The 13,941-nt window shown below is 41.6% G+C and overlaps 2 protein-coding genes across 5 annotated transcripts in view; one reads left to right on the top strand and one right to left on the bottom strand.

The window, feature by feature from the left end:
• Nucleotides 1–5,053, top strand: part of rp1l1a (rp1 like 1a) — a 20,508-nt gene extending 15,455 nt beyond the window's left edge. For both annotated transcript variants that reach the window (XM_054788610.1, XM_054788600.1), the window contains exon 8: nt 759–5,053. In XM_054788610.1, the coding sequence (XP_054644585.1) occupies nt 759–959 (201 nt within the window). In that variant the 3' untranslated portion in view covers nt 960–5,053. The remainder of the gene's footprint in view (nt 1–758) is intronic.
• On the bottom strand, nt 4,565–13,941 carry gckr (glucokinase (hexokinase 4) regulator). Of its 3 annotated transcripts, XM_054788642.1 has the most exons (19): nt 13,858–13,941; nt 13,563–13,712; nt 13,423–13,491; nt 13,285–13,353; nt 12,058–12,131; nt 11,864–11,930; nt 11,721–11,774; nt 11,536–11,630; nt 9,810–9,915; nt 9,589–9,707; nt 7,873–7,971; nt 7,664–7,761; nt 7,511–7,587; nt 7,116–7,212; nt 6,944–7,047; nt 6,800–6,877; nt 6,423–6,563; nt 4,931–5,065; nt 4,565–4,864 (listed from the first exon to the last, which is right to left on the bottom strand). In XM_054788642.1, the coding sequence occupies exons 1-19, from the start codon at nt 13,870–13,872 to the stop codon at nt 4,733–4,735; spliced, it is 1,779 nt and encodes a 592-aa protein (XP_054644617.1). In that variant the 5' UTR covers nt 13,873–13,941; the 3' UTR covers nt 4,565–4,732. The 3 variants fall into 3 exon arrangements, with proteins under 3 accessions (XP_054644617.1, XP_054644599.1, XP_054644608.1); XM_054788624.1 differs by lacking the exons at nt 13,563–13,712; nt 13,858–13,941 and having other exon boundaries at nt 12,058–12,198; nt 13,423–13,487; XM_054788633.1 differs by lacking the exons at nt 13,423–13,491; nt 13,563–13,712; nt 13,858–13,941 and having other exon boundaries at nt 12,058–12,192; nt 13,285–13,344.

Raw genomic sequence — 13,941 nt, 5'->3', positions numbered from 1 at the left:
CGGTACGTCCCCAGGGAGCGAAAGGTACAACAGCCTTACATGAAGCACACCTAGCACGCACGAGTCACACGCCACACTCACGTATCTAAAAGCTACCAACGGAGGGTGGTGTTTGCGATGTTAGTAGGGTTTTGGTTTTTGTAGCATTTATTCGTGTTATTATCTTGGACCCTGGTCACTTGTAGAACATTTTAATCAGGTTTGACTTTAGAACCCGAGATATACCTGTTGGGAAACTATTGCCTGTATTGAGTGAATAATTTTGTATAGTAAAATAATTAAATATACTGTATATAATACTGTATATCTCCTAACATGTCCTGCGGTCTTTTGTCACTTTCTTGTGTCATTCCAAACCAGGAGACACCAATTCAACTAAAAAAAAATACACTTTAAGTCAAAATATGATCAAGGTATGAATAATGACTCCACAAACAACACAAAAAAGATTGTGATACAAGTTTAACAAAGCCACTGCTCTGTACGAAATTGGGATTGGATATGTATTTCTGAGCTCGGCTGAGGCGTTAAAGTCTACGTCAAATCGGGGAATGTGACCTAGTGGTGCAGCCTCAAAGCTAATTCTAAGCCGGCGAGCAAAGCTAATCTTGCCATCCAATTAGACAGACTGAGCAAATCTATTTTGTTTGACAGCAACCACTCGCTTCCACTGCAGGAAGTTTGCAACTTCTCAACTATTGCTGATTTTGCATATGACAGCACAACAATAATTGGCCACTTTGTTCTTCAACGGACAGGGTCGTAGCTCAACCGGGGCTGCCCGCGTGACCGAGGGCGAAGAAGCCGATGTTGAAGACTCAGATGCTGACGCTAATCGCCCAAGATACACCGGCGCTGATGAGTCAGGCGCAAATGAAGAGAACGAGGGGGGCGGTGCTGTCCTGCATCAGTTCACCAGGACCTCAGTGGAGTCCCAGCCAGGCTCCTTGGAGGACTGATACCCTCACACGTTTTGTGGCGCGAATCTGGTACTGCTTGGCTCTTTCTCTAACAACACAACCCGATTCAAACCAAGCACATGAAAGGAAAAAACAGAACACTTTGATGCACTTTATCACTCTGCTGTTGGAGTCTCGGTGAAACTTGAAACAACAACATAGCCAACTGTAGTGTCTAGTAAATATACAAATCATATTTGTACACTTTTAAAATGGTATTTCTGAATAATACCGAATTACTCTCATGTTACATTTTTAAACTTTAAGATGTTCGACAATTGATGATATTGTTGCTGTGGACCATATTTTGTCTTTTTTTTTTAATATGTCTCTACAGCTAGCTGCTTAAATGTAATATGACACTCACTCAAGATTACAGTGGTGTGAAAAACTGTTTGTTTGTCCCTTCATGATTTCTTTTTTTTTGTGCATGTTTGTCATATCTAAATGTTTCACATCATCAAACAAATTGAAATATTAGTCAATGGCAACACAGCTGAACACAATATGTAGTTTTTACATTATTTGTTTTATTATTCATGGAGAAAAGAATCCAAACCTAAATGGCCTTGTGTGAAAGTGATTGCCCCCTAAACCTAATAACTGGTTGGGCCACCCTTAGCAGCAACAACTGCAATCAAGCGTTTGTGATAACTTGCAATGAGTCTCTTACAGCGCTGTGGAGGAACTTTGGCCCACTCATCTTTGCAGAATTGTTGTCATTCAGCCACATTGGAGGGTTTTCCAGCATGAAGCACCTTTTTAAGGTCATGCCACAGCATCTCAATAGGATTCAGGTCAGAACTTTGACTAGGCCACTCCAAAGTCTTCATTTTGTTTTTCTTCAGCCATTCAGAGGTGGACTTGCTGGTGTGTTTTGGATCATTGTCCTGCTGCAGAACCCAAGTTGGTTTCACCTTGATGTCACCAACAGATGGCCAGACATTCTCCTTCAGGATTTTTTGGTAGACAGCAGAATCCATGGTTCCATTTATCACAGCAAGTCTTCCAGGTCCTGAAGCAGCAAAACATCCCCAGACCATCACACTACCACCACCATATTTTACTGTTGGTGTGGTGTTTTTTCTAAAATGCGGCGTTACTTTTACGCCAGATGTAATGGGACACACACCTTCCAAAAAGTTCAACTTTTGTCTCATCAGACCACGGAGTACTTTCCCAAAAGTCTTGGGGATCATCAAAATGTTTTCTGGCAAAATTTAGACGAGCCTTAATGTTCTTTTTGTTCAGCAGTCGTTTTTGTCTTGGAACTCTGCCATGCAGGCCATTTTTGCCCAGTGTCTTTCTTATGGTGGAGTCATGAACACTGACTTTAACTGAGGCAAGTGAGGCCTGCAGTCCTTTGGATGTTGTTGTGGGGTCTTTTGTGACCCCTTGGATGAGTCGTTGCTGTGCTCTTGGGGTAATTTTGGTTGGCCGGCCACTCCTAGGAAGGTTCACCACTGTTCCATGTGTTTGTCATTGGTGGATAATGTCTTTCACTGTGGTTCGCTGGACTCCCAAAGCTTTAGAAATGGCTTTATAACCTTTTCCAGACTGATAGATCTCAATTAATCTCAAGTTTACGGGGAGCAATCACTTTTTTCACACAGGACCATGTAGGTTTGGATTTTTTTTTTCTCTCAATAATAAAAAGTTTGATTTAAAAACTGCATTTTGTGTTCATTTGTGTTGTCATTGACTAATATTTACATTTGTTTGATGATCTGAAACATTTAAGTGTGACAAACGTGCAAAAAATGAATCAATTAGGAAGGGACAAACACTTTCACACCACTGTACATGTGTAATCTGATTACTTTAAAGAAATAAGATCATATATGCTGAGTCACTCTTATGTCTATGCTGTATATCTCATTAGAAGCCTTAAAAATATATAATTGAAATTGCATTGAAGAGTGTCATCACCTTGAGGCCAGGAAACACATCATATATTGAATAGTATTTTTTTCCTACTAGTACTGTGGATTCACTAGTTTTTATCTGAATAGAATTCTTTTTTCATTGCTTTAGTGTCTGACTGTGAACCTGTGGGATCAATGAGCTGTAAGGTTTCCCACATGCTGTACATTCATATGGGGTTTGTGTGAGCATCCATGTGGACCAGAGGTGTGATGCGTGTTACTGATGCCTTACCGTATCCATGGTTATATGAAGTGGATCTACAGAAACAAAGAGACGGGTCGTGCTTAAGTGGCTGCAGAGTTCCACATTGGCTATGTGGTTCGGTGTCTGTGGACGGGAAGGGGCCGTGATGCGCACATGAATATATCATGTTGATGCAAATAAAAGATATACACATTACAAGATTGAACATGTTCGTTCATTTGAACTGAAAGCAAGGTTTCATACACTTCAGTTGTATAGTCATTACAAATTCTTGAAATATGAGGATGCGTTGCATGTAAATATTACACTTGAAATGACTTCATGGGTGTGAAGGTGTCGTGTGCTAATACTTAGGTATATCAAGAACTCTCTGTTGCGCAATCCTGTGCTCAGCTCTGGTCCAAAAGGGACTCCAAAGCTGCTCAGCCACTCCCAAGATACACGTCACGTTAATCCAGTATAGCTGGGTGACGGTGTGTGTGTGTGTGTTTGTGTATGAGTGGAGCAGTGACGTACAGTCGGGGAAGGCAGGTGATGAAAATATTAAAAAACAGGAAATAAATATGAATATTTGTTCATTTTTAACATTTTCTAAAGTAAAAATCGCAGAATTTGCATATTTTCTGATCAAATACAGGCCACAAACCGAAAGATGAGGCTGCGTTGAGTGTCTCTTCTCGGTGTAGTGCGCAAGTCCAGCCTCCCTTCTGAGTGCACTCAGTGAGCGCAGCAGCACCAGCTGGAGAGTAAAAAGTCACATCCCTCAAAGATATTTTTATGCTGCCCTGAATGAATTTGACTACCAAAATGCAGGATTTTATATCCAAGCTCACCGGAAGGTGATCAGAGTTTTACAACAAAGTATCAGAGCTTTTCCTGGAGAAGGATGCATGAAATGCTAGTATGTGAACGTTAGCATGCTAGCAATGCTAACATGCTAAAGTTAGCATGCTAACCCCTAGCATGATAGCACAATGTACCAGGAAGTCTAAATGTCCAGAATGATCTAAGTTCTCATGGTGCCTTTTGCCACCTTAAAACAAATCTTGCTTTGCTTCTCCCTCCTTTGTTGGCTTTGTTGTATTTTGTGTGACTCTCATAAAGAGACTGGAACTGTTTTGTTGCCTAACGTCTCTGCACAAGCTTATGTCAACCCCTCATGGATTTACTTTAGAATATGTGGCTTTACTCGCACGTAAACTGGCTGGTAACGTATAAGTTGAGCTAATATTTCATCAGCAAAGGAACATTTAATTTGTATTACACCTCAACAATACATTTCTATTTTTCACATGTCTGTAAAATAATTTTATTTGTATAAAAATAAAAACAAAGTCTGTGGCGTACCACTAGATAGAGCCTGCATACCACTGGTGGTGCTCAGGCCACAGTTTGAGAATCCATGTACTCGATGCTTGTGAGCAAAAGCTGCCCCCTCTAAAAGTATCTCACAAACGACAGTACACGACTCATATTTCAGCATTTTATTATATCTTCTCAAGTAGTCAGTGTACAGCTTGTAAAGCCGTATTGATTTATTGAAAATAATGAAGCACCCTAACAAGATGCCTCCCTTTGAGAGGATATACTGTAATAAAGTTGTGAGAGCTGGACTGACTTTTATGAGCTACTGGAAGGAAACATTATGTCTTGGCCATTGAGGCAGGCAGACACGCCCCCACAGCCTCTCGTATGATTGGCTGCAGCTCCAGACAAGACCCCGCCTCCTTGAGTGAGAGACCAGTCAGCAAAGAGACCAACGCCAGAGGCACAACCTGGTCCCAAAGAGGGAAGTCATATGAGAGAACACTCCTCTTTGTCATTTGGTTCTTGACCTTTACCTTGGTCCTTTCCTTGCCAGTGGCTGTGTGTGTGGTCACGTCACAAGATCTTATGTCCTCTGTGAGGTTTTCCACCTGGTAGATGGACATCAGGAGAGCCTCCTCGCACTGGGACTCAGGGCGACCAGACAGTTTCTAGCAAGAGGAGGATTCTGGCTAAATATTGGTTCAATTTCGGAGAGATGGAGGCCCATTGGGCAATATAGGATGCTAAATTTGCCGTGGCCTCTCAGTGGCGCCATAAAACAACTGAACTGGGGGAAAAAATCATCTTCAATATAATTCTATTAAAACTAGCTACAGTAATCCCTCACCATTTTGAGCTTCAAATTTCACGTCTTCACGTGTTTTCAAAATATATTAATAAGCAAATGTTATGTATTTTTTGCCTGAATTAAACATTTTCAAGCCTCAAATTGGCTAAATGAACTAAAATACAAATATATAAGTCCCTCAGACGATGCACTCAAAGATGTGATGATATGTAGTATTCTACAATGATCACTAGGGGTCAGTAATGGTGTCAGTGATGAGACAGCAGCCACCGCAAGAAGTGCAGTGTTCCCTCGCTACATCGCGGTTCACCTTTCGCGGATTCGATCTTTCGCGGAATTTTTTAGGTGCAATTTTTCATGTTTTGTCAACGTATGAACAATCAATCTTTTTCATGCGGGACTGCCTGTTTCCTGTTGTATGCGATCATACATGCTGAATGAAGGCAGACGTTACGCGGCTGTAGGGCGCCCGGAATGCTGCAAACGAATCTTCGGTTCATGGAGGGTGACGAGGAGGCATATGTTTTAACAAGGATAGAAAAACGCCAGGACAAGCCACGACCAGAAGAGTGAAATATGCGTGAGTCAATTTCTTGCGTCCAAACTCAAAACTCAACACTCAAAATTCAAATGAAATTTGAACTTTGAGTGTTTAAACAAGACAGAAATGTCATAAAATGTTAAAAATGTGATAAAATGTTAATGCCTGTCTGAGAAAAGTGTATAAAGTGTATGGCGAGGGGTTTTACAGCCTGAAAACATATAAAAATTGGACAAAAATATACTTGGCTGCTTCACGGATTTGACTTATTGCGAGCTATTTTGGGAACATAAACGTCGTGATAATCGATTTATTATTATTTTTTTAATAGTCATTTTTTTAACCGTATAAATTGGATGACACATTATCTTACAAATTAAAACCATGGTGTAAATCGCCAATGGAGGGGGGGTGCCATATAAAATCTCCTGGTTAGATGTCACTGTAAATAATAAAGCTCATAAGATTTTCTGGGGGGGGGAATATAACTCTTAGCATTTATAATGTGTATAATTTTGTAGGTTTCTATACACCAGGTTGCTTTTAGGGTGCAAAATCTTCTGAAAGGTGTACTGAAAAGCCAAACCTTAGTCAAAAATGCTACAACGTAATAAATTCCAAAAATGAAAACAAAAGAAACTTGAATGCATTCTAATCTATTACCATCATTTCATACCTGGATCAAACGTGTCGCTCTGCGGTAAAGCTTGCTGTTGGTGACCTGCACGTCGATCATGTGGTTCTGGTATATCTTCCCCTTTAAGACATGCGCCCCCGTGCTCACAGCGTTCAGCACCAACTTGGTGGACAGCTCCCACTGCCGAACAAAGGGCCTCATTAATTTCCCCTTCCTGTGAATTTACATAAGAAAGACTGACAGGAATCAATGAAATTAGTCCTTGAACACTGAAGCAAGACACTCGCGCTTCATTTGTTTTCGCTCTGAAAAACAAGGCGAGGAACAGAAAAGGCAGCAATTTATCACTGCTCCAGTGTGTGTGTGTGTGTGTGTGTGTGTGTGTGTGTGTGTGTGTGAGTGAGTGGGTGCTGTACCATATGCAGTAGACTTCCTGAAACGGGCGATGGCCAAGAAATTGCTAAGGTGGATACACACAATCCATTTATTTCATCCTGCAAATAAAATAAATGCATGAAGCAGTGGATGGGCGGTAGGTCGAGTATATTATGGTAACCGACCTGTGAAGTGTCATCGTTTCCGTTGGCCTGGTGATAAACTGCATGGAGGTTAGACGTCTTCTCTCTCGCTCTGTGGGCCACATCCACCACTTCACTGACGTCATCTGTGAAAAAGAGGCCATCATGGTGCATGAAGAGGAAGAGTGTCAAGGTCAGAAGCAGACGCTCTCACCAGACTGTGCGTAGATGAGTATGACGGTGTCTTGGTCATCAAGAGTTGGCAGGACGTGAAGCAAAAAATCTTCATGCGCAATACAAAACTGGGCACCCTGAGTGAATAGTTGCAGACAGTTATTTATCCCCCAAATTCCAGTCAGTATAAGACAAAGTCGTGTCATGACACTTGAGAATAAATGCTGGATTTCATTTTCATTTCATTTAACAGGATTTCACACTCTCTAATCCTTTGTGAGGATGCATGTAATCCGTACCGGAACGACGACATGTTAAATCCTTTCAGCAGTGTGTCACTTTACTACCATAAGAAAGTGCATTGTGTTGGATTTATTATTTGGACACAGTGCAATTTGATTGACAGACCGGGTTGCCCTCTCACTTGTACAGTACCAGCAAAGCCAAGGAGCCCTCAGTGTTGTTGAGCCCTCTGTATCCTCCACTTCTGAAAGCTTGAATATCCTCATAGGCTTACGCACACACATGCACAGAGACAATTTTTAGTATGCAGACTTTTTTTTTTAAGTATTAATACTTTCTGCTCACCTGCTCCAAACGTAGGCTCACACTCGCTAGCATCAATAAGGCCCAGCACAGCCAGGCTTCCCCAGCCCAGGTAGCAGACACGTTTCCCGCAGAGCAAACTGTAACAGGCACAAGCGTCCTTGCAACAAGTACCGCCACAGTTGCACTAGTTGTGCTTTTCTTTTAGCTGTGTGCACGGAACAGGACGAGGCCTTCAGTGACTGACTCACCTCTTCCCAGCTGCTGCCACCAAAGCAGCTATGGCCTCACTGTGAGAGTATGTGATCTCCACTGTTTTCTCATAGGCTCTCAGGTGCTGCAGGATGCCCCTCGTGGAAAGAGGAAATGGTCGTTTATGAACATATTAAAGAAGAAAATCTTCATGCTTGCCACTAGAGGTCAGCAATACAACATAGAAACATACTGCAAGATGCATAATCGATCCCCAGTGTATGAGCAACCTGTGCAAGCATGATGCACATGCAGCTGCATGTGCCTTCCTCGTGCTCATACTGTGCACTGCCTTAGAATGCGAGACCGTCCACTGAAACGTTCAAGTAGGAACACCAATGGAAAACATGACAGCAGAGCGCTGTCAAAAGGAATTCTTCTGGAGAATGAAAAGGAGTTCCTCTCCAGCACTCAAGACCGCATGGTGGAAGTCTGTGGGGGCCTGTGAGGCTATCTGGAGGTTATGCATTCATTTCAACAAATGCTTTCAACGGTCAGGATGTGTGAATACTCAGTGGCGTGCAAAAGTCTCAAGTGTGTGTTTGTACTCGTAACAACATATACCGTGTTGTGGCAAAGCAACACACTATGCATGTTGTAATATAACAGTGTTTGATGGCCCCCTTGCACCCCCGTAGGCACACTCACACAATCTAATAAGATCCAATCCAAGCGCTACATCTGAAGAATTTGCTTTTAGAAGGATTATAAGACATAGTTTTGGTATTAACTGGGGACGTCTGATAATATCGCGATAAAAATGAGATATCCTGGTATCAGCTTTTCTGCCGATAATGAATGGTGAGCGATGACGCGCTGTACGCAGCAACAGGCTTGCTAGCGCAGTATGTATATATATTTCCAAGTTATGCCTTTAGATTGTAAATATGCAACATGCAATGAAAGTACGCGAGGGAGGGGGAGTAAGGCGTCTTCCTTTTGTACCTCTATCTAATGTGGTTCATTCACGCTGCGTCCTTGCATGGCATGCAGAATGAGCCCAGTTTATTAGTCCAGCGTTTCATACTTCGCACTTGACTTTCTTCTTATACGGATGTTTGTGCAACATAGAAATGTGCAGCTTTCCAAATTGTTGTTGAATTGAATTGTTGTTTGTGAATTTATTACAATTAAACTGTTGAACTGTTAAACTATGATTAAACTACTTGTTGACAGCAGGGAAACATGTCATTTTAGTTTGCTAAATTATTTTTTTAAGTATTCTGATGAGACAAAATGTTTAAAGTAAATATGGCGCTTTTTCTACAACTTGTATTGCATATTGCAGTATTTGGCTCATTTTGCCCAAATAGTGTTAATTTGCAAAACGCATCACAGTGAAAGGTCTGCTGCCAATATTGGCATTGGTTGATATCAGTATCGGAAATGAGGTGCTGGACAATATCAGTATAAAGAATAAGAAAGAAAAGCAATATCGAGCATCTCTGGTATTAAGGTGTTCATGTAACATTATTGTGTGTTTGACAGCCGTAGCCTGCAGCTGTGAATATCCGTACTGCATCATACTGATAGATATTTGTTTTGAATGAATTGCTTTATTTGCAATATGCTATGTTGCTATGAGAAGGGCAAAATATTAGATTTTGCAAGTGTCGGCTGACATTGTGAGTGTTCATACAGTATGTACTGTAGATGCAGTATCAGCCCCAGCAAATGGCCGCTATACTGATATATATCTGTAGTCAGTGGCTTACCGGTGTGTGATGGATGCACGTAAGAAAGCAGCAGCGTGAGCAGCACACAAGATGACCTCCAGGAGCATCTTAGTTGCACTTCCTCCTTTCATCCTGGAAGAGCCACTGATGGCCTCTGGCTGAACTCAAGCACACACAAGACAGCGGGAGAGAGCGCACGCACACCAAATCACTCCTCTAATTTTGAGAATTTTGCGTTAGTACCACTGACAAGCTCTCACCCCGACTGATGGGTTGATGAGGAAGGCTTTCTGACTTTCGGCAAGTGCCTGCATTCTTTGGAGCACACTGTGGAATGTGAATGTGCAGCCTGGTATGGGTTCATTCCTGCGCAGAGATACTCTTTATAAAGTACGTGTCGCCGCCACAGATTAAAAGGTGCATGCACAACGACATCCAACCTAACGGCTGGGTCATACTCACACCCACATTCATGAACATATACAGTGGTGTGAAAAAGTGTTTGCCCCCTTCCTGGTTTCTTATTTTTTTGCATGTTTGTCACATGCATAACAATTTCAATATTAGTCAATGTCAAAACAACTGAACGCAAAATGCAGTTTTTAAATGACACTTTTTTTTTATTATTAAGGCAAAAAAAATCTAAACCTACATGGCCCTTTGTGAAAAAGTGATTGCCCCCTAAACCTAATAGCATTATAGCGTAATAGCGTTTGTGATAACTTGCAATGAGTCTCTTACAGCGCTGTGGAGGAATTTTGGCCCACTCATCTTTGCAGAATTGTTGTAATTCAGTCACATTAGAGGGTTTTCCAGCATGAAGCACCTTTTTAAGGTCATGCCACAGCATCTCAATAGGATTCAGGTCAGGACTTTGACTAGGCCACTCCAAAGTCTTCATTTTGTTTTTCTTCAGCCATTCAGAGGTGGACTTGCTGGTGTGTTTTGGATCATTGTCCTGCTGCAGAACCCAAGTTGGTTTCAGCTTGAGGTCACAAACAGATGGTCGTACATTCTCCTTCAGAATTCATGGTTCCATTTATCACAGCAAGTCTTCCAGGTCGTGAAGCAGCAAAACAGCCCCAGACCATCACACTACCACCGCCATATTTTACTGTTGGTATGATGTTCTTTTTCTGAAGTGTTACTTTTACACCAGACGTAATGGGGCACACACATTCCAAAAAGTTCAACTTTTGTCCCGCCAGACTTCAGAGTATTTTCTCAAAGGTCTTGGGGATCAGCAAGATGTTTTCTGGCAAAACTGAGATGTTATTGTTCTTTTTGTTCAGCAGTGGTTTTGAGTTTGGAACTCTGCCATGTAGGCCATTTTTGTTTTTGTGGCTTTCTTATGGTGGGGTCATGAACACTGACCTTAACTTAGCCAAGTTAGGCCTGCAGTTCTTTGGATGTTGTTGTGGGGTCTTTTGTGACCCCTTGGATGAGTCGTTGCTGCGCTCTTGGGGTCATTTCGGTTGGCCGGCCTCTCCTAGGAAGGTTCACCACTGTTCCATGTTTTCACCAATTGTGGATGATGTCTTTCACTGTGGTTCGCTGGAGTCCCAAAGCTTTAGAAATGGCTTTATAACCTTTTCCACACTGATAGATCTCAATTAATCTCAGTTAAGTTATCTTATAACGGGGGTGGGGCGGTGGGGGGTAATCACTTTTTCACACAGGGCCATGTAGGTTTGGATTTTTTTTCCTCACTTAATAATAAAACGTTTCATTTAAAAACTGCATTTTGTGTTCAGTTGTGTTGTCATTGACTAATATTTAAATTTGTTTGATGATGTGAAACATTTAAGTGTGACAAACAACAAAAAATAAGAAATCAGGAAGGGGGCAAACACTTTTTCACACCACCGTATTATTACATCTCTGACAGCATCACATGTAATCATTATTATCTTTGTAAAGGCAACATCTTGGATGCCATTAGACTGCGCTGGCATGCTTCTTGTTGACATGCAGAACACACAATACCGTGCCTGATGTGTCGGGTTAAAACCAAGCAGAACAGGAGTGTAGACATCAGGGTGCTGCAAGCAGAAGTCCAACTGACCTGCCACAAATGGAGCCTACAAGCACGTCATTTTCAAAAAGTGTACACAGCACACACAATACAAATTTGTGTAGAGTCTGCCGCATTTCTTAAGACTCGGCCTCACCGATAATCCACAGGAGATACCAATGAACAAGACTCTCTTCTTCCCCTCACACACCTGTCAGGGTAAAACAACACTTCAATGACTCCTTGCTGAAAACTTGATGGAAAACACATTTTGCACACACTTTTCATCCAGCTCCTGACCTTTTTCAGACTGAGTACGCCTAGTTGGGTGTCATCTTCTGGAGCCTCTTGGGAGGAAAACAGAGCCCTTAAAAGAATAGAACATTTCACCTTAACCAGCAAAATGATATCAAAATGAGAAAACGCAATCAAAAGCAGACGCCTGGGTTGGATTTATGAATAATTATACGTTTTCCTTGAACAAGCAGGCGCACCTGTCTCCTCCTGCAATGATGTATGAGTAGAGCTCAACGTGGTGCATCTGTCTCAGTGCTCTGTTGAAGCTTGACTACACACACAAACACACAACTCTTTCATCTGTAGAATGATGCTTCCATCCAGCGGAGATGCTGTTACTGAGTCACGATGCCGAAGAAAGGAAGAAAGGAGAGGAAGGAAAATAGGCAGCACATTTTGTTCTTTGACGAAGCGTGTCATTGTAACTGTTGATTACGTGACATTCATTAATTACGTTCATATTAGCATTCAGAAAACACTGAAAACAGTCAAAACCTCAGCTTTCAAATGCCGACGTTTTTGTATGATTTGGTTTTCGACAATATTTTTCGGAAAAAGTTTGTTTCGTTTTTTTCTACAGTACTGCGCGCATCATTCAGCGGACTTGAGTGCCCACACAAAGCACCCTACGCTTTGCTGACTCACTGTGTTGCTCATTTTGTGTTGATGGTGACTGCTAAATAACCCACCATGGGACCAAAGAAAGTTGCGAGTGCCAGCAATTTGGTAAAGAAGTTGAGAAACACTATTGAATTCAAGAAAGAACTTATCCCAAAATATGAAAAAGAACACCCCCGGTCCGCTCCTTATCGTCTTTGTGAACAAAAGTATTTAATACAATAAAAATACTGTTAAATTTGTGCATTTGATTCATCATTTATAATTACAAAAATACGGAGATAATAATTTTAAAAAATTAAAATACAAAAAATAAGTAGAAATCCCCATTTGAAAATGTCATATTTTTGCAGTTAGAGCGTAGAAAACCTGTTTACAACCTTCTAAATATGTTTTTAACATTATTAGAGCCCTCTAGACATGAAGTAACACCCTTATAGTCATAGAGTAAAAGGTAAATTAGCCATTTAAGACATAAATAAGACTCGTCTGGTGCTTGTGTGTCTCACCAAACATTACAGTAACGTTCCTGTAATGCTAGTGACCAGCGTAGAAACTATACATTCTAATGCTACTGTATATACCTGATAATAGAATACTATACACCCTCAACATGAATGCGCCTTCTGAATGTCTTCTTGAATGTCTTTTTAGTTAATTTAGCCATTTTTAGGCTTGAAAATGCTTAATGTCGGCAAAAATCGCAAAACATTTGCTTAAATGAAATGCTTAGGTTTTCGCCTGAGCTTTTGGAACAAATTTAAAGCAAAAATCGAGGTTCCACTGTAAGAATGATATTTGTTCACCACTACAAGGAAAGCCAGTCGACCTGAAGTCCCACAGCCACTCAGAACAATGAGGCTGTCCCGCGGTTCCTAGAAACAAAGGACGCTTTAACACACCATGGACGACAGGAAGCAACCACCAAACATGAGGTCTCCCACCTTGAGGATGATCTCCACTTTCTCAGCTACCTCCATTATGTTTTTAACCATTTTGTCACCCAAGAGCATCTAAAACAACACGGATATGCTTTTCAGTTGATATCCATCTACTGTCTATCTCGTAATGTTTCCTCAGTAACCTGGTACGTGCTTCCTGTCTCTTTACGGAACATCTCCGCATCGCAGCTCTGCAACATCCTCACGATGCGACTGGCTGGAGCCCGGTCAATGTCACATGTCAGGGGGTTTGACTTCTCCGACACTGGAAGCGAGGGCTCGTAATCCGGAAGCTTGTAACAACAGTTGCATCACGTTTCGACTCATTTTTCTGAGCAGTTTAACAGAGTTGCTCAGCTGCAACATCACTGATTCCACCTCAACTAGCTTTAAAGAATGATGGCATTTGGAATTACTAGTGAGATTTAACAGCCCTACCTCCCATTCGTGCATTGTCGAGACGCAACTGGAGTTTCTGTTTAGGTTAACAATCAAAACAAGTCAGCGCCCGGCTCTTTCTGC

Source organism: Dunckerocampus dactyliophorus, chromosome 1 (genome assembly GCF_027744805.1).
Source record: "Dunckerocampus dactyliophorus isolate RoL2022-P2 chromosome 1, RoL_Ddac_1.1, whole genome shotgun sequence".
NCBI classification, from domain to species: Eukaryota; Metazoa; Chordata; class Actinopteri; order Syngnathiformes; family Syngnathidae; genus Dunckerocampus; species Dunckerocampus dactyliophorus.
Note: the sequence above shows the minus strand (reverse complement) of the source record. Positions and strands in the feature narration are given on the sequence as shown.